The following is a 25,834-nucleotide window of genomic DNA, read 5'->3' as shown; positions in this document are numbered from 1 at the left end:
CTGTCCAATGCTGTTCCTGCCACGCTGTACAAGACTCTGACTAAAATCTGAGGCAGTCATGCAGGCCACTTTAGGTTACTGCTAAGGATTGTCATCAGGGTTTGGAACTGGTCATGGAACAGAATCAACTTTTTTTTTGAGGAACAAAATCAGAACCGCGAACAAAAGTGAAATATACTGTTCCAGAACAGAACTATTATTTTAAATGCATGGAACCAGTTAATAACATTATTTTCCTCACAAAACGCAACAAAGTGCCTATGCAAAGTCCTACTCTTTCACTCAGAAACATATTCTAGTGTCTGCCAGACTGCCTGCTGAAATTGCATAGGCACTTTGTTGCGTTATGTGTGGAAAATAACGTTCAAAGATATTCAGAGTTCCATCATAGAAGCCGCTCCTCTGTAGGTATAATACTGTGGGCCTAATTCAGATAATGCATGTCATAACAAGATGCCCAGTGCGTCAAGCCAAGCCTTCTCCACCACCCTCTCTCGCACTCTCCCCACCAGCAAAATATCAGTCGCATCTCGCACCCTACACTCGTCTGTCCAATGCATGTTAATAGCTTGCACGCTCCAAAGCAGGCTGCTCTATCCACACTGATTGTTATTGTAATTTAATGTTAATCTAAACATTTTTTTAAAATGATTTCAGATGTTTAAAAAGGAACAGAAAGGAATGATATAAACCGTTACTGTCATGACTTCCGCCAAAGTCGGCTCCTCTCCTTGTTCGGCGGTCGACGTCACCGGCTTTCTAGCCATCGCCGCTCCATTTTTCATGTATCCATTTGTTTTGTCTTGTTCGCTGCACACCTGGTTTTCATTTCCCAATCAATTCATATGTATTTATTCCTCTGTTCCCCATCATGTCTTTGTGTAGGATTGTTTGTTTTACGTGTATTTTGATATTGTGGATATCGTTACACGCATTACTTTTTGTCTATGTTCCGTGTTTTGGGCAAATTTTATGTTATTTTTGTGCTGTCATTTTGACCGGAATAAAAAGTGTGCCTGTTCACTACACTCTGCTCTCCTGCACCTGACTTCGCCTCCGATACACACTCATAACAGAATCCTACACCTACCATGGAGTCAGCAGGAGCAGGTCCCCCGGTTAGAGGAGTCGAGGAACGCGTCCAGGAACACGCGGCTATGCTACATGATCTTGGTGCCATGATGGATCGCGTTGTCCAGACCATGGACCGCTGGGAGAGACAGGAAGTCTCTCCAGCGCCTCGACCAGCTCAACCGGAGTTATCTCTAGCCGTCCCAATGGGATCCAGCTTCAGTGGAATGATGGGACGGCCGCACAGTGCCAGGGGTTCCTTTTACAACTCGACCTATACCTGGCCACTGTTCACCCAGCTCCCTCAGGAAGGGAGAGAGTATCCGCCCTCGTCTCAAGCCTCTCGGGGAGAGCTCTGAAGTGGGCAAATGCCGTGTGGGGTAGAGGTCGACCGATTAATCGGAATGGCCGATTAATTAGGACCGATTTCAAGTTTTCATAACAATGAAACCATTAGGGGTCTGGGTTAATCAAGGAGGCCACCATCTCCCTGGCCATGGAGATGCAGGGGGTTCACGATGAGAGAATCAGTCACTTTCTCATTGACTCTCCTGTGTTTCCTGTGGTACTAGGCCTTCCCTGGTTGTCTCGTCATAACCTCATAATTTCCTGGCAACAGAGGGCTCTCACGGGGTGGTCGCGAGAGTGCTCGGGGAGGTGTGTAAGGGTTTCCGTTGGTGCTACCACGGTGGTAAGTCCAGACCAGGTCTCCACCGTTCCCCCAGAATATGCCGATTTGGCTCTCGCCTTCTGTAAGAAGGCGGCGAATCAATTACCACCCCGTCGACGGGGGGATTGTGTGATAAATCTCCTGGTAGACGCTGCACTTCCCAGGAGTCACGTGTATCCCCTGTCACAAGTGGAGACGGTGGCTATGGAGACATATGTCTCCGAAATCCCTGCGTCGGGGTACATTCGGTCCTCCACTTCACCCGCCTTCTCGAGTTTCTTTTTTGTGAAGAAGAAGGATGGAGTTCTGCGCCCGTGCATTGATTATAGAGGTCTCAATCAAATCACGGTGAGGTACAGTTACCCGCTACCTCTTATCGCCACAGCGATTGAGTCAATGCACGGGGCGCGCTTCTTCACTAAACTGGATCTCAGGAGTGCGTACAATCTGGTGCGTACCCAATGAAATTCTGATATACTCTGCTACACGCACCGAGCATGTGTCCTTGGTGCGCAAGGTACTTGGATGACTGTTGGAGCATGACCTGTACTTTAAGGCTGAGAAATGCCTGTTCTTTCAACAGTCAGTCTCCTTCCTAGGGTATCACATTTCCACATCAGGGGTGGAGATGGAGAGTGACCGCATAGCAGCCGTGTGTAATTGGCCGACTCCCACCACGGTAAAGGAGGTGCAGCGATTTTTAGGGTTTGCCAATTACTACCGGAGATTTATCCGGGGTTTTGGCAAGGTGGCTGCTCCCATTACCTCACTGCTGAAGGGGGGTCCTGTACGTCTGCAGTGGTCGGCTGAGGCGGACAGAGCTTTTGGGCTGCTGAGAGCTCTGTTTACCTTGGCTCCCATGCTAGCCCATCCGGATCCCTCTTTGGCATTCATAGTGGAGGTGGACGCGTCAGAGGCTGGGATTGGAGCCGTGCTCTCTCAGCGCTCGGGCACGCCACCGAAGCTCCGCCTCTGTGCCTTCTTCTCGAAGAAGCTCAGCCTGGCGGAGCGGAACTATGATGTGGGGGACCGGGAGCTGTTGGCTGTGGTTAAGGCTTTGAAGGTGTGGAGACATTGACTTGAGGCGGCTAAACACCTTTTCGTCATCTGGACTGACCACCGCAACCTGGAGTACATCCGGGCAGCTAGGAGACTGAATCCTTGTCAGGAAAGGTGGGCCATGTTCTTTACCCATTTTGTGTTTACTATGTCCTACAGACCAGGTTCCCAGAATGTTAAGGCAGACGCACTGTCCCGGCTGTATGACACAGAGGAGCGGCCCAGATCAGACTCCCATTCTCAAGGCCTCCTGCCTGGTAGCGCCGGTCGTGTGGGAGCTGGACGCGGACATTGAGCGCGTGTTGCGTACTGAACCTGCTCCAATCCCGTGTCCCGTCGGACTTCGGTACGTTCCATCTGCTGTCCGTGACCAGTTGATCTATTGGGCCAACACATCACCCTCCTCTGGTCATCCGGGGATCGGTCGGACGGTGCGCTGTCTGTCTGGGAAGTACTGGTGGCCCACCATGGCTCGGGAAATGAGGGTTTATGTTTCCTCCTGCTCGGTGTGCGCCCAGTGTAAGGCTCCTAGACACCTGCCCAGAGGTAAGCTACATCCCTTACCCATTCCACAATGGCCTTGGTCACACCTGTCGGTTGATTTTCTAACGGATCTTCCTCCCTCACAGGGGAACACCACGATCTTGGTCATTGTGGATCGTTTCTCTAAGTCCTGTCGTCTCCTCCCTCTGCCCGGTCTCCCTACGGCCCTACAAACTGCGGGGGCCCTGTTTACACACATCTTCCGGCAATACGGGGTGCCTGAGGATATAGTGTCTGATCGGGGTCCCCAGTTCACTTCGAGAGTCTGAAGGGTGTTCATGGAACGTTTGGTGGTCTCGATCAGCCTTACCTCGGGTTTCCACCCTGAGTAATGGGCAGGTGGAGAGAGTGAACCAGGATGTGGGCAGGTTTCTGCGGTCCTATTGCCAGGACCGGCCGGGGGAGTGGGCAGCGTTCGTGGCCTGGGCAGAGATGGCACAGAACTCGCTCCGCCACTCCTCCACTAACCTCTCCCCCTTTCAGTGTGTATTGGGGTACCAGCCGGTTCTGGCACCGTGGCATTGGAGTCAGACCGAGGCTCCTGCAGTGGACGACTGGTTCAGACGCGCAGAGGAGACCTGGGAAGCCGCCCATGGTCACCTCCAGCAGGCCGCGCTGCGCCAAAAGACCAGTGCGGACCGTCACCGCAGTGAGGCCCCAGTGTTCACACCAGGGGACAGGCACTCGACCCGAAACCTGCCCCTCACCTGCCCTGCCGGAAGCTGGGCCCGCGGTTTGTGGGGCCATTCAAAGTCCTGAGGAGAGTGAACGAGGTATGTTACAGGTTACAGCTTCCCCCCGATTACCATATTAAAACCCTCGTTCCATGTGTCCCTCTGGACATCGAGGGGGCCCTGCGTACTCCGTCCGTTCCATCCTGGATTCAAGGTGTCGGGCAGGGTGCTGGGTTCCGGTGGCTGATGTATTAGACCCTGAACTACTGCATGAGTTCCACCGTCGCCGGCCAGATCGCCCTGCTCCTCACCCTCCGGGTCGTCCCCGAGGCTGATGTCGACGCACCGCTGGAGCCTGTCAATGGAACCGGGGGTGCCTTAACTGGCTCGAGAGGTCTCCTTGCCCCGGTTGGCACAGCAGGCGTCCATCCCACGTCAGGCCTCAGCCAGATTGTCAGGGTTTTACGCTTCAGCCGGATCATCAGGCTCACATGTCTCAGCTGGCTCGCCAGGCTCCCACATCCCAGCGGGTTCATTAGGCTTCATGCCTCAACCGGATCGTCAGGCTCCCACCCCTCAGCTGGTTTGCCAGGCTCCCACGCCTCTGCTGGTTCGTCAGGCTTCTACACCCTCAACCGGCTTGTCCAGCGCCCATGCCTCGGCCGGCCCGTCAGGCTCGATGGCGCCCCTAGAGGGGGGGTACTGTCATGCCTGCTCCTGCTCTCCCTCCTTGGCACTCGAGGGCGCCAGGCTGCCCAGCACTATGCACTATTGCCACCATCATTATGCACACCTGTTTCCCTCATCACGCGCTTCAGCGATTCATTGGACTCACCTGGACTCAATCACCTGCTCTCATTTCCTCCCCAATATCTGTCTGTTCCCCGCTTCAGCATTTATTGTCGTCATGTCGTTTTGTTCTCCCTGTTCTGACGCTGTTCCTGTCCTGTTCCATGTCTGTTGATAATTAAATGTTCACTCCAGTACCTGCTTCTCATCTCCAGCGTCGGGTCTTGCAGAAGTACATTTTCCCCCTGGTTTACATTCACCCTTTTGCAGGTTTTACTATATAATGTCTTCCATCCTAGCCAAATTTTTTCATCAGCTTGCATGTGCCTCCCCTATATCAAGGTGTTTTGGTACTTCTGCACTACGCATTTCTGGGCGTTAACTTTTACTATACCACAAGTCAATATAGTCTACTAGTCTAACTGTCTATCCTGCCCTCTATCCAACATTCATAGTGACAATAGTGGTAGATGGATTGTTTTTCCAGATCTGCAATAGGCTAACTAGCATCATACCACACATAAAATCATTCAAAGCTGCACCAACTTTCAATGTAAGTGGAGAGGCCAGGTACATCATTGCACATAAGAGAACAGTGAAGACATGAAACACGCAAGAGAGGGGGACAATACAATTATCCTACCTAGACTATTCTACAACACCACAATGTAATGAAAGTTCTACTCTAGGCTGTAAACTGCAGTGAAAATTTAATTTCAATAACGGTGCAAAAGCCCATTGATTTGATAATTTAATTCAATTTGGATTAGTTGTGGGTATACTCTTGGCAGTTTATTAGGTCTAGAAAGGCAAAGTTGCAGGCCAGTCTGGATATATTTTAAGTTTTGATACTGAGATGTGCTGTCTGTTGCAGATCATTCTCCAAAGTCATCCTATAATAATGTGGCCACATATTGTATGCTCCCAGCAGGCCCGGTTATTCAGGAAAGCTTAACACACGCTCTGCCTCCTCTCCGATCCTAGTGGCTTTTCCTCGCGTGCCTAGAACCTAATGCTTCAAGGTCATGTGAAAATATTTGTAACATTGGGGAAGGGGGTGCATTTTTCTACAACACCTCGAATTGGACAGCCCCCGAGTACATTTTTAACTGTTGATAGTTTAAGAGAATTGACGATGCCTGCATTAAAGCTGCTACTCTAAAGCCATTGCATTAGGCCATTACAGAAAAGCAGCAGTTGCCAATTGGATGTAATTGGATTGACATACTTCTACTTCACTCTATACTGTATGTGTATGAGACCAATAGAAACAGAAGTTACCTGGTGTCTGCATGGTGGTGATGGTGGTGGTTGTGATGATGGTTGTGGTGGTCATTCCCTCATCCACCTCTCCTGTGGATACGGCGGTCAGTTTGGTGAGCTGGATGCCAGGGCCTGTTTTGTTCTTTACCCCTGGTTCCTCTGACTCACCTTTCTCCACCCTCACTGAGGTGGTCAGGACAGGGGGGGGCAGGGTGGTTTCCATGATAACTTCCCCCTGACCATTGGCGCTTCCATTCAGGAAGGGGGGGGCATTGGGGCTGCGGCCACTGACTGTAGGGGCAGTGGTTGCCACTACAGGGGTGGTCAGGGAGTCTGTGGTCACTGCCATCTTCTCTGCCTCCCTGGCCTTGTCCTTGGCGAACTTGTTATTCTGAGCCATGCTCACCAGTAGCCCAGGGTCTGTGGAAGCAGAGATGGTGAGGGGGGTTGTGGCAGCCACCGTGGCAGTAGTGGCGATGTCAGAGAAGGCAGGGGCATCCTCGTGTGGCACCAGGCGAGTTGAGGCGTCCCCCGCCTCAAAGGCAGTTACAGAGCCGGGCATTGTGGGATGACCTGCCACGTCTCCATGGTCTGTGAAAAACTGCTGGTCCCCCTGGAAATCTTTAGTGAGCAGGAGTTCATGTAGGGCGAAGCCTCTGAAGACAGGCCGGTGGTTGGGGACGTTCATGGATGATGCTGTGGTAAAATGGTGGATCTCACTCTCTGTGTCCTGTGTGGACGAGTGTGTGAAGGCTCTGCTGTCTGCTTCGACTCTCCTCTGGCCCCCAACATTTCCATTCTCTAGAGAAGACACTGGAGAGAAACACACCAACAACATGGAGGTATTAGAGCATACTATAAGAGAAATATAATACCAGAGAACATGATTCCTAAATATTACATTGCATAGAAAACATTTTTTCTTTAAAGTAAAAAAAAAATCTACATTGGATACATATATGGCTCTGTTGTAATTGCAAAATCTGTTAGTCTAGGGTTTAGTCTAGGGTAAGGGACCCCCATTTACCAGGCTGTAAGGAGCATTATGAGTCGATATCTTGTTACATAGAAGGTTACGTGCAGTGGCTAGTGAGTAAAGTGGAACAATAACCACCCTGTTTAACTAACTACTACTGTAGACAAATTGCCACAAGAGGCCCTTAGAAAAGGCCCTTCAGGAAAAAACCCTCATGATAACCCTTTGATGATTCATTTGAATATCTTTATTCCTCCTTTTTCCAATTAGCCAAAGTAAAGATTTTGCTCTGAATGTCTCATGATTACCAAATATAATAATGGCTGAGCCGTAGAGAGTAATTATTCCCACCTGCAGCGGTTAAGATGCAATCAGGAAGCCCCAGGGAATGGGTGCTAAATTCAAAAAGGGGGAGGGAGGATAATGATAGCTCCAAATTGCTCTCATACAGTTTTCCTATAAGAATCCAAAACCACAGTGTTAAATATATTTGCACTCAAGAAGTACAGTCTTCCGACGGCGAACGGTGCTTTTGAAAGTGGGTCTATTTTGCCGGAATGATGGCTTAAGTGTCAAAAGACACACCAGAGGACGTCTCTCAGGGTTAATAAAGAGCAACAACACGATCGTCTTTCATCTCTTCTACATTTATCTCCATTAGTATAGGGAATGCCTTTAAAAAGTTCTGTGACAGATTAATAATGACAGTCCTCACTGTGAAGCCTGCAGTAAGTCAGCATGAGTGTTCATTATCGCAGACAAGCTCTGCAATCACAGCCAGAGCGAGGGAAAGAACTTAAAGGAGAATTTCATCAAGAAAATGTAAATATTCGTCTGACTTCTGAGATAAAAGATTAAAAGACACAAGTTTTCTAAAGGACAGACTCTAGCTGAAAGATGGCATGACTTTCAGAATGTAGATTACCCCTAGTGTGCATATGCATGCACACTGGCACACACACACACAATCCCTTGACCCACACTCCTTAACCACATGCCAGAGAAAGAAGTAAACCATGATAAAGCACAGAAAACACAGAATCCTTGTAGTGGAAAACCACTTTGAAAATGGAGAAAAGTGTGTTATCTAGGTACTGTAATTGTCTCCAAAACCCCAGACACAACTGCCAAAACAACAGGCAGTGTGAAGAGATTGATATGGTACAGCAGTGATAACGGCTACTTCTCTTGTCCTTTATCAGAGTAGGACCTCAGTGAAATGGAAATAAAGGACTTCCAAAAGCTCTATGATGTAATACTGCCTTATCTGTCGTAAAGAGTAGGATATGCTGCTGGGATTTTATATACTAATTGTCCTTGATAGTTTCAACACTTATTGTTGTGCTGCGTGGACAAATGTGACTAGTTTCAGGAAACTAGGTGCATGTCCCGCGTCACTACTTCACAGGAGAGGAATTTGAACAAAAACATAGTTTTTTATCAAAATGCGTTTTTTGGCAGTAATGCCGTCTGGAACATGTAAACTTTATTTTCCTTAATAACAAACTTGTATGCCATCTGTAAATACGATAACATTGTTTAATTACGAGCCTAGTTGGTTTAGCGATGGAAAAAGACAGGAACCAGCCATTTGCTTTGCTAGTTATAGCCTAATGTTAGCTAGCTATTTAACATTGAACCTAGTTGGTTAGCTTTAGCATTATGAGTTGGGATTATGGTTTATTGTTTAGCTAGCTAGCTACCTACCTACATGTCTAAACAAAATATTTTATTTGATATACAGTAGTGTGTGTTTACCAGAGACAGGAATGTGAAGAACAACATGACCTGCACCAAAGTCAAATTAGGATATGACGTTAGGCCAACGAGACAGTGTCCAAGTTCTACATTTCTCCAGTAGAATGCCCTGCTTTTATTTCATCACACTCACAGCCGTAAGTTGTTTTCTGTAATTAGCTCGCCATTAACTTGAAAATAACGATCTTGTTGTGAGTTTATTTTTCTGTAATAATGAATACAAATTAGCTAAAGTAAAGATGATGTCAGCATTATGATATGATCATTATTTGAACTGACTAGCTAGCTAACTTCATGCTAGCTAGCTAACAAGCTAGAAACTAACCAACACATTGTTTAGAAAGTTGCCTGGTTTGCTAGATTCACCTATACTAAATTATTTTTTAAACGAATTAAATCATTGGTTGTTTAGTACACTCCCGTACTCAATCTGTTTAGCACATGGCATCACATGTGAATCCTTAAAGAGATGGGTGGGGCTAAGGCTTAAGAGGGTGTGAATGATGCTGAATGGGTGTAGACAAAGAAGTGCTCTCCAGTAGGTACCAAAACATTCCAGGACCATTTTCTCAAAAGTGGACTGACAATTTTATCAACTTTCGAAGCAGAATTACTTTACCATTGTTGATCAACTGTAGTGTATGATTTCTAGCTCTGAGTCTCTGCTTTTATCCAACAGAGAAAAATACAATTTCAAATGTTGCTACATAAGACCGAATCGAGCCGGTCGGTCACAAATAGAGAGATACAACTATTGAGTAGGATGAATGAGTAAGTGAGTAAGTAAGTTTGTGATTATGAAATGTCTAATGTCTAAATTTATCCCAAGATGAATGTCAAATGATGGTTCACAGTTATGTAACTGCTAGGCTACACATGTACTGTAAGTCTGACATTTATCTCAAACTTCTCAATGTCACTATCCTCTCAGAAAATAAAAGAGAAACTCTTCACACCTCTCAACTTTAGATGCTTTCCTAATTAAAATAGTTTGAGGCAAAGCCATGTAAGCGGATGCTTTATGCGCCCTCCAAGATTTGATTGGCAATGTTGAATCCACGCTGTTGTTAGAAATAATCACGCCATAACTAAGGAGAATCCGATTTCGGTCGATAATAATGATCACAATTTCACAGAGTGCAATTCAATTCCTAAACAGACCTGAGCTTCCCTCCAGAGACCTATCTGCCATTGTAATCGAATTTGCCTCTTGACACTGTGCACTGATGCTAGGTGTTACTACACACTCTTTAAACACTAAGTATTATGGATTATGCTAACTCTCCCTGTGGCTGAATGGTAGTTTTAGGGTTGACAGTGAGGAGTCAAACGAAGATGTTTGCACATCTTTTTGTGAGCAGGACTGTCTGAAGCCTTTCAAACAGTTTTAGATCTTTTAGAAATGACTTTGCTTTGATATTTTTCAGAAGAAAAAATACAGAGATCCAGGGGATCCAATCCTCCTGGTATTGGTGAGAGACAACATCTGTACCACCTTTTTTTAGTCAGTTGGAGTTACCAGCACAGAGACTGACACCAGGTGAGGTAAGGAAGAAATTAACCACAAACATGTTTACTCCACGTCAGTAGCACTAGGATAAACAAACCCTTTACAAATCCAACGGGGTGAAATGTAAAAAATGTGACTTTTACAGACCAGCAAAACCGATCAAACGATCAAAAACAACACTTCTCACAAAATAGTTCAGTCATAAAAAACACAATGCTCTACTTGAGCTGTGTGCCCTCAAGCAGACTCCAGCTTGCCAGTTGAACACAACTGTAACTTATAGCAGAGAAGACTGAACCCAGGTTGAACTGTTGGCTGTGTTTTGGTTTGCTGCCTGCATGAATTAGTTGTTACAGAAATAGATAAGACACATCATTCATTCATATTGTATGCATTATCCTGTAGTTACAGTAACTACTGTGTATATTGGGCTACAGTAGACTAAAAAGAGATGAAACAAAGCCATTCACCCTACATCTCCCAGCTCTGCTCTGACTGTTCTCAGCTGTCCAGAACACACCATCTCTACTTCATGTCACAAACACATGCTGCATTATCTAGCCGCTGGGTGACATCTGGGCACAACTCCCCTCTGAACTGGTTGTGTTTAGTGCTGGAGGGAAGCCTGGTCTATGAATCAGAGTAAATACAGGCAGAGATGGCTCTGTGGCAAGCAGACCAACCACAGGAGAATGTACACCAGCCAACAAGCCCAGGGCCTGCATGGCTGCCCAGGGACAGTTACCACAGTCGATTTCGATCTATTTTCCACCTCACGCTCTTTCACAGGTTGACACCCTCTCCCTCATATCATCTCCTCTTTTCTCTCTTTCCCTGGTACATCTCTCCAATCATCTCTATCTTCACCTTTTCATTCTCCTTTCTTTTCCCATTTCTTAGAATGGATCGCTCTATTAAGAACTGTGACTTAGAGCATGAGCAAGCGAAATGGTGAGAATGAATCGTTTCACCAAGGCAATTAAGACACACTGAACAAAACCATTGATGCTCTATGGACATCATTGCCTTCCCCCAAAAATTGCAAAAGGGAATTCCATGGTACATATTGAACTGTATCATTTAGCCATCTCCCGATGCTGAATGATGGCCTGAACTACTATGTGTGTCCGTGTGCAAACACACATGGATCTGGAGACTGTTTTGACACCTTAATTAGCTTGCACTCTGTGGGTGACAGTTTATTTTAACAAGGCGGGAGAGCTGCAAGCACACTTCACATGGGGAGAGATGAAAGGGTGTCGTTGACATAGAAAATGAGTGAGATATCTCAGAGCGTGGGGTGCTTGAAGCTACAGCACACAAAGAGGCAGTGTAAGCCACAGAGCTGAAAATACTGAAAGAAAGGAAAAATCTCTGGGATTCGATCCAGCAACCTTTCGGTTACCTCACAACGCTCCTACCCGCCAGGCTACAAGGTAAAAATCGGTCATTAAGCCACCGAGCAAGGCAGTTAATCCACTGTTCCCCGTGCACCAAAGACGTGGATGTCAATTAAGGCAGCTACCCGCACCTCTCTGATTCAGAGGAGTTGTGTAAAATGCGGAAGACACGTTTCAGTTGAATGCATTCAGTTGTACAACTGACTAGGTATCCCCCTTTCCCTTTTCCTCTCTAGTGGAGTGTATTTTAGCCACACAACCTGGAAGCTCAAAAGCATGAATCTGTGATGCAAGGATATACAGTTGAAGTCAGAAGTTTACATACACTTAGGTTGGAGTCATTAAAACTCGTTTTTCAACCACTCCACAATTTTTTTCTTAACAAACTATAGTTTTGGCAAGTCGGTTAGGACATCTACTTTGTGCATGACAAAAGTCATTTTTCCAACGATTGTTTACAGACAGATTATTTCACTTATAATTCACTGTATCACAATTCCAGTGGGTCAGAAGTTTACATACACTATGTTGACTGTGCCTTTAAACAGCTTGGAAATTCCAGAAAATGATGTCATGGCTTTAGAAGCTTCTGATAGGCTAATTGACATAATGTCAGTCAATTGGACGTGTACCTGTGGATGTATTTCAAGGCCTACCTTCAAACTCAGTGCCTCTTTGCTTGACATCATGGGAAAATCTAAATAAATCAGCCAAGACCTCAGAAAAACAATTGTAGACCTCCACAAGTCTGGTTCATCCTTGGGAGCAATTTACAAACGCCTGAAGGTACCACGTTCATCTGTACAAACAATAGTACGCAAGTATAAACACCATGGGACCACGCAGCCGTCATACCTCTCAGGAAGGAGACGCGTTCTGTCTCCTAGAGATGAACGTACTTTGGTGCGAAAAGTGCAAATCAATTCCAGTACAACAGCAAAGGACCTTGTGAAGATGCTGGAGGAAACAGGTACAAAAGTATCTATATCCACAGTAAAACGAGTCCTATATCGACATAATCTGAAAGGCCGCTCAGCAAGAAAGAAGCCACTGCTCCAAAACTGCCATAAAAAAGCCAGACTACGGTTTGCAACTGCACATGGGGACAAAGATCGTACTTTTTGGAGAAATGTCCTCTGGTCTGATGAAACAAAAATAGAACTGTTTGGCAATAATGACCATCGTTATGTTTGAAGGGAAAAGGGGGAGGCTTACAAGCCGAAGAATACCATCCCAACCGTGAATCAATGGGGTGACAGCATCATGTTGTGGGGTTGCTTTGCTGCAGGAAGGACAGGTGCACTTCACAAAATAGATGGCTTCATGAGAAAGAAAAATGATGTGGATATATTGAAGCAACATCTCAACACATCAGTCAGGAAGTTAAAACTTGGTCGCAAATGGGTCTTCCAAATGGACAATGACCCCAAGCATACTTCGTGGCAAAATGGCTTAAGGACAACAAAGTCAAGGTATTGGAGTAGCCATCACAAAGCCCTGACCTCAATCCTATATAACATTTGTGAGCAGAACTGAAAAAGTGTGTGCGAGCAAGGAGGCCTACAAACCTGACTCAGTTACACCAGCTCTGCCAGGAGGAATGGGCCAAAATTCACCCAACTTATTGTGGGAATCTTGTGGGAGGCTACCCGAAACGTTTGACCCAAGTTAAACAATGTAAAGGCAATGCTACCAAATACTAATTGAATGTATGTAAACTTCTGATCCACTGGGAATGCGATGAAAGAAATAAAAGCTGAAATAAATCCTTCTCTCTACTATTATTCTGACATTTCACATTCTTAAAATAAAGTGGTGATCAATTTTTACCAGGATTAAATGTCAGGAATTTTGAAAAAACTGAGTTTAAATGTATTTAGCTAAGGTGTATGTAAACGTCCGACTTCAACTGTATATAATATTGCACTGTGCAAGTGAAATACAGCAGGTACTTTTGTATTGAAGACTAGATTTTTTTGAAAATTCAATACATTTAACATAGCTGGTGAAATTGGGCAACAGTATTACGTTTATAAACTAGTTAGGATGGGCTCAAGGCAATGAGCTGGAATATAGCACTTATGTTATGTCTACAAATATGTCCAAATGGAGTCTAGTATCATCGGAATGATGCGGTGACAGTTTAGAGTAAACAACCATCAATTCTCTTTTCATCTCTGTCTCTTTGCTAACTCTGTCTGTCCCAAAATGTCTTGAGTTACAGATTCATTATTAACGCGCCATTCAATTGTTATGCTCGTGTTTTCCACAAATTGCAAAGTCATTTTGGCAGTATTGATCATGAGGTTGGTTGATTTCAATGCATAACGAATAGATGCTTAATTATTTCTGCCCCGAGGCCAGATGTTCACACTTGCAATCTCCCTTTGTTTCTATTGATCCTGAAATTACTCCCATACCAAGAAACACATATTCATACACTCCAAATGGGAAATGGAATCAACATTAGCTCTGAAAATCTGAATGGTCTCAGCATTTGCAGCAGCACTGCGTCCCCCATCAGTCCCAGACAGAAGGCGTATAAGTCAATGTAGCATTTGCTAAAGCAGAGATACAGAGTGCTTTTACTGCTGCCATGGTGTGTGCCATAATAAAAAAGTTTGATCGCACCATTCAAGAGGCAGAGTAAACAATTTCTTTACAAAGCCTCTCTCTGGCTGACAGAGAGCTGACACATAGCGTTACATTTTACTGACAGACTCAACATCAGCCATTAATCTTCCTGGGTGACAGAAGCAATTCAAAGGTATTTTGATGTTCTGGGTTAGGAGTGGGAAACATTTCCTTGTAGCCTTATTCTGTCACAACAGGAGCAGCCCAAGCTGCTCTTAAAAGCAAACTAAACACATTTGACATCTCGCACAAACTAGAGAGAATAAAAGATGTAAAGGGAGATCTTCATAAAGTCTGACTGTACACGAGCCTGCCTCCTCCAACCCAAGACACATGATTGCCCCCCAAAAAATGTATTGACGGAAGCCTTGAGAAATGTAAAGGAAGTCACTAAAGGAATATATATACGTTCGCAAGCTGACTTCTGAAAACTATGTGAGAGGCATTCATTATTTTGTTTTTCCATAATCATCTCCCTTTCCGAACTGGATTGTCATGTAGCTAATGATCAGAGCATAGCCGTGAAAGACTATATACTTCAAATCTCTTCAACTATTCATCTCGCTCTCTTTCTCCTCCTCTCTTTCTTTCTCTATCTCTCACTCTCTCTCGCTCTCTATTTCTCCCTCTCTGTATGAACAGAAGGAACATGGAAGTTGGTCAGTGACCGTACAGCTTCTGCTCTTCAGTGGGAATATTTAGTGAGAGTGGAGAGTGGGAGTTGAGCCTCAGGTTAAACTAGGGTTTCTCATGCTCAGATCAATAGCGGATCAATGTTCAGGGAACCATTACCCAGTGAGGACAGGCAGGAAACATCACCATGGTGATTTTACACTCAGAGTCAGAGCTGCTAGGCTAATTTATGCTATTCAAGAGTGTTAGGAAATATAACTTAATGGGATGTTTAAAATAGTTGTTTCATGCAGTGGAGGCTGCTGAGGGGAGGACGGCTCATAGTAATGGGTGTAATGGTGTAATGGATGGAGTGGAGTAAATGGAATTATATGTTTTTGATACCATTCCATTTACTCCATACCAGCCATTATTATGAGCCGTTCTCCACTCAGCAGCCTCCACTGGTTTCATACCATACTTAGCTTTCAATGATCTCAATCCACTCTCAAACCAGTATCAGAGCAGACATACAACAGTGTGAAACAAACATTAAAATGACACACATACTAAGGAACCTCTCGGTGGCTTCTCTCTTTGCAATTGGTGCATGTGAGTAGTGGTTCATGGCGGAGGGTCTAGTTTAAGAGAGCATGGCTCAATACTTCCATTCTCTATGCCCTGTTTAGCTGTGTCCTCCTGTGGTGATAGTGAAGGTCACCTCCTATCATCTGCATCATGGCCAATGTAAAGGGTCCATACTGTATATGCTGAAGCTATTGCTCAGAGGAGATAGGATGCTTTCCCCCTCTGAAGCACCTTCCATCCTTCAGCCTAGTCATTGGCTGAGCAGGTGGAGGGACATGCAGAAACACACATACGCATATGGTACAGTGAACCTAAACTGTGAACTTGCAGTGACCATTTTTCCCAGATGTACACATTCTGTTGAACAAACCTATTAAAAGTTCAGGGATTGTTATTTTTGAGGGATGGAGTATTCAAGGACTTTGAGTGGTTGAAGGACTTTACCAATCAGGCGTAAATGTAATATGCTGACTAATCTAAGTGTCCCTGAGAGAGACGGGAGACAGGAGTGGGAGGCTGACAGAGTGCTGCTTCACTGTCAGATAGATGTGATCCTGACAGACATGCCCATTCTGGGACTGTGTGATTGGGCAATGACTGGCTTTACCCATAGATACAGGGATCAGTCAAGAACAATACACCAAGGCTTACAGGACAATGAGTGATGAGACTTGAGAGGGTGTAAAAAGAGGAGAATGAATTGCTTAAAGTGCATGACTCTGTACAGAGAGTGGAGACAGAAGTTTGTTTCTCCAGTGTATCATCAGGCTTGGCATAATGTAAAAGCTAAACTATAGCTAAGTAAACAAACTCAAAATGACTGTTTCAACTAAACAGCTTATGAGGGTTCCACGTCTGTATCCTCAACAAAGTAATAGTGTGGGAAAGGGCTACACAGGGGCAGTGGAGATCTGACACAGAGAGCGCTAAGCGATGAAGGAAATGCCAAGCCTCGGAGACCTCATTTAAAATATCTAGGATTGCTATTCCACAGCAATAGCCTGGATCTATTTGTTAGGATGCGGCAGACAGTCAACCTGACGACAGCAGATTTAAAATCCTGACCTGAATAAGACTGCAGAATAGCAAAGCAATTAAGGATTGTTTTGTTCCTCTTTAAAAAAATCTAATCCAGGCAGTATTTTCTTTTATTGGATTCTTCTTGGCTGTGCTCTGCTTAGAGACTTTCTGGCACTGACTGCATTTGACTGGCAGAGAGAAAATCACTGATTGTCTCACCATAGACTGGTTGAAAGAACTTTGGATTGGGTGCTAAACACCACATAGCCAGGATAGGATAGAATGAGGCAAAGAAAAATACAATGCTTCACTAGAAGAACTCTTCTTCAGCCACAGACAGAGAGATTGTTAAAGAGAGGTGGTTAAGGTGAGAACAAAAAATCGATTGAGGCAATCAGAGAAATTGTAGAGCAGCTCTGCAGCGTAATACCTGAATTTATGTCTTACTCTATCTGATCCTACTGAGGGAATCTCTTAACAATTCCTTTCAACCCTCTCAGCCAAAGGAAATGTTGGGTGACATTCTGATTGGAAGAAACCTCTGCTTAGCACTGAAATCCTGTACAGTACATTGTGTACATTCCATGTATTTCTTTTTTTACGTCAAGACAAAGAGTGAAAAATCACAGGGATTTCTCCCCCGTACGGCATGAGAGAGATAGAGAGTGAGAGAGAGAGAGAGAGAGAGAGAGAGAGAGAGAGAGAGAGAGAGAGAGAGAGAGAGAGAGAGAACTAATCAGGCAGAACGGGACAGGCTCCAGGGAAGCTGCTGATTGGCACCAATCCTCTAATATCCAGGCCTTAATTTCCTTATTATTCTAGAGAGGCACTAGACAAAAAAAAAATCTATAATGGCCTTCCTCTTGTCTAAAGTTACATTGTTGCCATCACAAGACGGCTCTACGTGACAGGCTTTTCTCATCCCCTCCTTAGGAGGTCTTGCAGATGAATTGGATGCATAGTGAACTCATTTAAATGACTGGGCTGGCCAGGCTGTTGTAGCTAGGGACCTGGATCATTATGAGTCAGAATGAGCAATGGTCTGAGGCAGAGTAATATACAGTGCATTCGGAAAGTATTCAGTTCCCTTCACTTTAACCACATTTTGTTACGTTAAAGCCTTTTTCTAAAATTGATTAAATAAATGTTTTTCCTCATCAATCTACACACAACACCCCATAATGACAAAGTGAAAAGAGGTTTTGAGAAATGTTTGCAAATGTATTAAAAACAAAAAACAGATACCTTATTTACATAAGTATTCAGACCCTTGCTATGAGACTCAAAATTGATCATCCTTCAGATGTTTCTACAACTTGATTGGAGTCCACCTGTGGCAAATTCAATTCATTGGACATGATTTGGAAAGGCACACACCTGTCTATATAAGATCCCACACTTGACAGTGCATGTCAGAGCAAAAACCAATCCATGAGGTCGAAGGAATTGTTCGTAAAGATCCGAGACAGGATTGTGCCAACGCACAGATCTGGGGAAGGGTACCAAAACATTTCTGCAGCATTGAAAGTCTCTAAGAACACAGTGGCCTCCATTCTTAATTGGAATAAGTTTGGAACCACCAAGTGTCAAACGTGGGAGAAGGGCCTTGGTCAGGGAGGCGACCAAGAACCCGACCAAGAACCTGATGGTCACTCTGACAGAGCTCCAGAGTTCCTCTGTGGAGATGGGAGAACCGTCCAGAAGGAAAACCATCTCTGCAGTCCTCCACCAATCAGACCTTTATGGTAGAGTTGCCAGACGGACGCCACTCCTCAGTTAAAGGCACATGACAGCCCACTTGGAGTTTGCCAAAAGGCACCTAAAGATTTTCAGACCATGAGAAACAAGATTCTCTGATCTGATGAAACCAAGATTAAACTCTTTGGCCTGAATGCCAAGCGTCACATCTGGAGGAAACCTGGCACCACCCCTATGGTGAAGCATGGTGGTGGCAGCATCATGGTGTGGCAATGTTTGTCAGCTGCACGGACTGGGAGACTAATCAGGACCGAGGGGATACATGAACAGAGCAAAGTACAGAGAGATCCTTTATTAAAACCAGCTCCAGAGTGCTCAGGACCTCAGACAGGACAACGACCATAAGCACACAGCAAAGACAATGCAGAAATGGCTTTGGGACAAGTCTCTGAATATCCTTGAGTAGCCCACCCAGAGCCCGGACGTGAACCTGATCGAACATCTCTGGAGAGACCCGAAAATAACTGTGCAGTGACGCTCCCCATCCAACCTGAGAGAGCTTGAGAGGATCTGCAGAGAAGAATGGGAGAAACTCCCCAAATACATGTGTGCCAAGCTTGTAGTGTTGTACCCAAGAAGACTCGAGGCTGTAATTGCTGCCGAAGGTGCTTCAACAAAGTACTGAGTAAAGGGTCTGAATCATCCTTGACAAAGGAGATGATTGTGGACTACAGGAAAAAGAGGACCGAGCACGCCCCCATTCTCATCGACGGGGCTGTACTGGAGCAGGTTGAGAGCTTCAAGTTCCTTGGTGTCCACATCACCAACAAACTAACATGGTCCAAGCACACCAAGACAGTTGTGAAGAGGGCATGACAAAACCTATTCCCCCTCAGGAGACTGAAAGGATTTGGCATGGGTCCTCAGATCAAAGGTTCTACAGCTGCACCATCGAGAGCATCCTGACTGGTATGGCAACTGCTCGGCCTCCAACTGCAAGGCACTACAGAGGGTAGTGCGTAGGGCCCAGTATATCACTGGGGCCAAGCTTCCTGACATCCAGGACCTCTATGCCAGGTGGTGTCTGAGGAAGGCCCTAAAAATTGTCAAAGACTCCAGACACCCTAGCCTTAAACTGTTCTCTGCTACCGCACAGAAACCGGTACCGGAGCACCAGGTTTAGTTCCAAGAGGCTTCTAAAAAGCTTCTAACCCCAAGCCATAAGACTCCTGAACATCTAATCAAATGGCTACCCAGACTATTTGCATTGCCCACCTACACTCTTTTACACCGCTTCTACTCTCTGTTGTTATCATCTATGTATAGTCACTTTAATAACTCTACCTACATGTACATATTACCTCAATTACCTCGACTAACTGGTGCCCCCGCACATTGACTCTGTACCGGTACCCCCCTGTGTATAGTCTCGCTATTGTTATTTTACTGCTGATCTTTAATTACTTGTTACTTTTTATTTCTTATTCGTATTTTAGTTAGGGGGCTCATAAGTAAGCATTTCACTGTAAGGTCTACACCTGTTGTATTCAGCGCATGTGACTAATACAATTTGATTTGATTTGATTTGAATACTTTGTAAATGGAACATTTCAGTTTTTAATATTTAATACATTTACAAAATTTAAAAAAACATGTTTTTGCTTTGTCATTATGGAGTATTGTGTGTAGATTGATGAGCATGAAAAAAACTATTAGAAACATTTTAGAATAAGGCTGTAATGTAACAAAATGTGGAAAAAGTGAAGGAGACTGAATGCTTTCAGATTGCTCTGAATTGAGAGTTGTGCCAATGTGGTTTCTTTCTCAACATTTCGAGAGTGCAACTTCCTCCTTCATAGTCTTTTGCTAAGTGATAATTGACGCTTCCGCGTTGTGCTGTTTGTTTCTGATGGTTTTCAAAGCCTATGAAGATGTCCAGTGAAAGCAGATATGCAGTTTTTTGACACTACAACACTGTACAGACTTGTTTTAACATTATCCCAAATGCTAAACCATAAAAACGTCTGTTCATTTCAGTGCTTTGTTTTACTTCTTTACAGCGGGTCATTTCATAGGGAATTGTTGGAGGTGCTCTAGTATTGTTACATCAGCAACATTTTGAGAATAAAGGTGCTAACATGGCATACAATGACTACATCAAGCATCTGACTCTACAGACTTGTTGGAGGCATTTGCAGTTTGTTTTGGTTGTGTTTCAGATTATTTTTGTGCGCAATTGAAATGATGTATTGTGTCATTTTAGAGTTACTTTTATTGTAAAGAAGAATAGAGTATGTTTCTAAACACTTGTAATTTAATGTGGATGCTACCATGATTACGGATAATCAAGAATGAATCGTGAATAACGAAGAGTGAGAAATTTAGAGGGTCAAAGATCATACCCCAAGACATGCTAACCTCCACTGTTATTGGTAAAGGTGAGAGGTTAGCATGTCTTATAACTTTTTAAACAACATCTATTTTATTAGCATAAAATCATAGAATTTCATTATTTGAATGATGTATTTTATACAGTCATTATTGCTCATCTTTATCAATGGTGTCAATACATTTTGGACCCCACTGTATATATGGCTCTGTTCTGAGGAGATGCCTGCCTTCTGTTGGTGAGGATATGGTGCAGGTGGGACAGGGTGATACGGAAAGAATGAAGAAGAATGAAAGCATGGAGAAGTGAAAAATAAGCGTTGTACTGCAAGTGGAAACATTTGTTTGGCGGATTCTATAAAATAATTCGGATTCTATAAAATAATACAAAACGAAAGAATGAAAAGCCCACGCGGAAAGAAAAGTGGAATCTTTAACAAAGAAAATCTCCCATCTCTTGCCTCAGACAGTAATTGCCTTTAGAAAAGTAAACATGTGTTGGTTGTGGATCCATGGCTTTGACATACCCTTATGTGAAAAGCAAGAATTCCCTTCAAAAGCTCCAGCAGGCAACAGCCTTAGAGTGGAAAGGATAACAGTTCATTGAGTTGAAACACCTGCCCTCCCCTTTCATCCAGACACCCTCCATCTGCCCTTTGGCTTCATTAAGGGGAACCAAAACTTGTATTTTAATTTATTATGGCTTCTATCCGTGTTCCAGCTCATCGAGCCACCGTCCTTCAGACAGGCTTTGAACAAACTGTTGCTCAATGGCTCCAATAAGCTCATCAGACACAACCTTTAGCTGGAGCGGAACCAAGGCAGAGGCACGGAGCACCACCATTAGCATGACAGCTGTACAGTGTGTTAGAGTAATGTAGCTACTGTGATGGAGATGGACTAACCCTAAACAGACATGAACCCAAGAAGAGGGAGTCAAAAGTGAAACCCATAGGAATCCTAAGAGATGACTGGTGTACCTCCACTGACTAAACAATTATTCATTGCAAAAATATGTAGTGTCCTGACAGAGAAGCAAAGCATGCCAATGAATGGGCTATGGGTAGCTCATCTTGGAAGTTTGCTGTCAGAAAACAGAAAGGGCGTTTGATTAATAATATATATATATCAATAATATATAATAATATATACTTCGCTAAGCTTTATTATTTGTCTGAGGTACTGAATAATGAGAACTGACAGAAAGCATCAGCTGTGCATTTTCCATTTTATAATAGGGTTGGGGTCAATTCCCTTTCAAATGCAGTCAATTCATAATTGAAAACCAATGAAGAGAATTGGGATTGGAATTTCAGTGTACTTCCTGAATTGGCTGGAATTTAAATGGAATTCACCCCAACCCTGTTATAAAACGGAAAATGCACAGGTGACGCTTTCTGTCAGTATCAAATAGCTCAATAAATTCCAATTAATGTAATATAACAAAATAAAATAAAAAGTATGTGCACCCTGGTTCTGTGTACGGTGATAACGTTGATCTATCATAAATATGATTAGGGTTGCCAGAAATCCTGGTTGGAGGTTTCCTGATATCTTTCTTATTCCCTGCTGATTCCTGGATCCGCACACCGGGATTTCTGGAAAACCAGGGAATTTATCGCAACCCTACATATGATAGAGTATGTAAATTACAGTACATAAGACACTCCAGTAAGCTTCTTCTGCTGGGTTCACCTCTGGGGTCTGTGTCTTATTCTCTGTGATGAAAGCATGTACTGTACATTCTAATGACAAATACAGTAGTATGCGCACGCACACACACACAAAGCGAGGAATGGGGAGAACAGAGGATGGAGAGTACTGTGTGAATACAGATGGAGCATCACCCTCTCATCTGACAGAAAGACCTCCTCTAGCTCCCTGACTAATTTCACTGTCTCCTCTCTCTCCTCCCTCTCTCCCTCTCCTCCACTGATCTCAATGGCTATGACCATTCAATCAGGACAGATGAAAAGCAACGGCAAGAACCAATCCCTGCTAAGAATAAATCTACTCCTCAATCCAACTGACCAAATCTAGCATTGCCCTTATGGTGTTTGAAACACTCCAAGATGAAGGTTAGTGTAGCTGACTGCAGGTTCTATGGGTTTAGAGACAATATAACATTTACATTTTAATAATTTAGCAGACACTCTTATGGAGTGCATACATATGCATACTTTTTTTTCTCACTGGTCCCCTGTGGCAATGAATCCACATCCATGGCATTGCAAACACCATACTCTACCAACTGAGCCACACGGGACCAGACTACTAGTTCAATCATTAACGTGTCACAGAGAGCGTCAAGAGTAGAATCCTTTTCCAATTCCCAGGGAACTGATGACAGGCATCAATCTGCCTGTGTAATCAGCCCAGGGCCTAAGGCAGGGCAGGACAGCCAGGGGGGAGCCAACGGAGTGATGGGGAATAAAGTACTGTCATTAGCTTCAATGGCTTCCGCTCCCTCCCGCTTCACTGAGGGAAGAGTTATCCAGATCAAATTTATGCTCTCTCATCCACCAAAATGAGGGCAATATGAACGCTACAAGCACTCTCCCTATACTCTTTACGCCTGTCGTAAGTGTGGCCAATGAACCAGATAAGGAGAGGGGAGAAAGTAGGAAAAGAGGTGGAGAGAGAATGAGAGAATGAGAGAGACAGCTTGGGATTGTTGCTATTCCCACAACATTAACTGTACATTTGCCATAATCATTATTCTGAGAAAAAAGTGACACGAAGGAGGTGACAATCACACTAAGGACGGAAATAAACTGAAAATAAACTGGATTTGTTTATTTCGTCCCATTGAACATGTCAGCCACACTCTGTAATAATCTAGGTAAATGGGAAAAAGTCCAATCTCTCGCCGTGTGTGTGTGTGTGTGTTTATGTGTGTATGCGTGTGTGTATGTGTGTGCGTGCATGTCAGCAACAGAGCCAGGCTGGGCTGCTCTGGCTGTGGGATAAATGGCCTTGTCTGGAGGGCAGCTCTTTGCCGGAGGCCCCCAGATGGGCTACTGGAGCAGATCAGATATGCTTCATGTGTCGCACTTCCCGCACATCTCTCATCAGCACTCTGACACCAGGGCCTGAATCACACCATCCAACTACCTCCCTCTATCGCCCTATCTCACCATATCTCCCCCTCTCTCACAGCACCCCGTCTCTCCTGGTGTTCTTATCTCTCCATCTCCCAGCTGGATCAGATGTAGCACAGTGTAGCGCCAGCTGCCCAGTACAGTTCTCCTACAGTAGACAGACAGACAGCCCACTGGGCACAGACGTCAGTTCAACGTCTAGTTCTGATTTACATTTGGTTGAGATGTCATCTAGCGTGAATTCAATGTGAAATCAACAAAACACTTCACCACGTCATCTAGGTTAAAAGTTGGGTGAAAAAAATACAATGCCCTTACGTTGATTACTTTTTTGCAAAATCAAGTAGTTTTCCACGTTGACTCAATGTCATCACATCAATTTTTGGGGTTGAAATGACATGCAAGCAACGTTGCCCAGTGAGAGGAAAGGACAGAGACTGCCTCATAAAGCTCATTAAACTCACTGTGACCAGGCCTGTCTGGCTGGGCTGTTCACCCATACACAGCAATACCAGGCCAGCCATGCCTAGCTTTTCAAATCAAATCAAATCAAATCAAAAGATCTGAGTGTGAAGTATAGTGTGGGGGATTAGACTTGGGGACAGAGCAGAATATGGTGGAAAACTGGATTTTAAGACTATTTTCCTTGTCTGCTGGTCTGAAGTCAGATCCCAGTCCACCGGGGGGAGTGAGAGAGCAAAGCTGCAGACGCATGTCATCATGCTGAGGCATTTTAATAGGCTGGGTGCATGTAACACTGAAATTGCTTTCATGCAGTTTGGCAGGAGGATGTCAGAGAGCAACACCAGGCGAGGGCCTGTGAGTACACAAGTCTGAAAACATAAACGGCGTAAACAAAAACATTAGGTGCCTATTGGGTGCCGGGGGAAACCCAATATTAGAGTTGACACTGATGGATGCACAGGTCTAGATAAAACAGCTGAGCTCCACCGGGAAGTAGAATACAATAGGGATAACCCTGTGGCAGGTGTCTGGCCTATCACAAGGCATTCCATGTATTTCCGGTTAATGCACATAGTGTTTAATGGGAGCTTGGGCCAATTAGGGGGTGACCAGAGCTTAATACCATAGTGCTCTGGAGTGGTTCATTTACTGCCAGAGAATAAGTTGCCGTTGATGAAAACGAAATAGCAACTGACCACAATTGTGTGGTGTTTGCGTGTATGTGTAATGTGTATGTGTGCATTGATGTGTCTGTGTGTGTGTGTGTGTGTATGTGTACAGTATAGCATGACTCCCTTTGCTGGTGACAATGCTACAGTTAGCATCCAGAGCTTGGGTCTTGGGCACAAATTGGGTCCTGACAGAGTCCAGTCCAGTTTAATGAAGAAATATTGAGGCCTGTGGGAAGAGAGTGGCTGGCAGATTTATGAGAGATCAAGAGCCCATCCTTCCCTCCCGCTGCCTCCTGTCCACGGCCAATAGATTGCCTGCTGCTGCTACTCACTATAGCTCAAATAAATGTTTGCCCTGCCCGCTGAAAATTCATACTATTCCAATATTTATGTGTCAGGCAGCATCTTGTTATGAGTCTGGAATGATTCCTGTGTATCCAACTGCATTTCCACTGTCCTTCTCGTGTTTAGTAGAGGTTGTGGCCCTGACAGAAATGTAGTGACCTGCCAATTAAGTATTGTTCAAAGGCAAGTTTCAGATTTCTCTGATCATCATCACAATAGAACTCTTCTCTCAATGCTTGGATATCAAATATTTTTGCCTGTCATAACAAACTGTCATATGAACCCAGAGAAAGCAGATATCAATCTTTCAAAGTGAAAGCAATGAGAAAATAAATGAAACTACCACATAGCCACTATATAAATGAATGGTGTATTCTGACGATAGCACTACATTTCATAAGTCAGAGTGAAACCAGCTTATTAAATTATGTTGGAATTGCTGTGTCTGTAGAAATGCAGCTTAAGTACATTTACAAACAGCTGTCTTCAGTAAATGTAATAATCCAAATAATAGGATCGAAGTGCTTTATCCTCGGCCTCTCCATGCCGAGATAGCACTGCAGGAGCTCTGCTCTAACCTCTCTATTTCTACGTCTCCC

At 44.4% G+C, this 25,834-nt stretch overlaps 1 protein-coding gene across 5 annotated transcripts in view; it reads right to left on the bottom strand.

The window, feature by feature from the left end:
- The window catches only part of LOC115154578 (seizure protein 6 homolog), a 254,235-nt gene that overhangs the window by 141,127 nt on the left and 87,274 nt on the right, over window positions 1–25,834 (bottom strand). For all 5 annotated transcript variants that reach the window (XM_029700946.1, XM_029700944.1, XM_029700945.1 and 2 more), the window contains exon 2: window positions 6,088–6,882. In XM_029700946.1, coding sequence (XP_029556806.1) covers window positions 6,088–6,882 — 795 coding nt within the window. The remainder of the gene's footprint in view (window positions 1–6,087; window positions 6,883–25,834) is intronic.

Source organism: Salmo trutta, chromosome 19 (genome assembly GCF_901001165.1).
Source record: "Salmo trutta chromosome 19, fSalTru1.1, whole genome shotgun sequence".
Lineage (NCBI taxonomy): Eukaryota > Metazoa > Chordata > Actinopteri > Salmoniformes > Salmonidae > Salmo > Salmo trutta.
The sequence above is the reverse complement of the archived record's forward strand: the minus strand, read 5'-3'. Positions and strand labels throughout refer to the sequence as shown.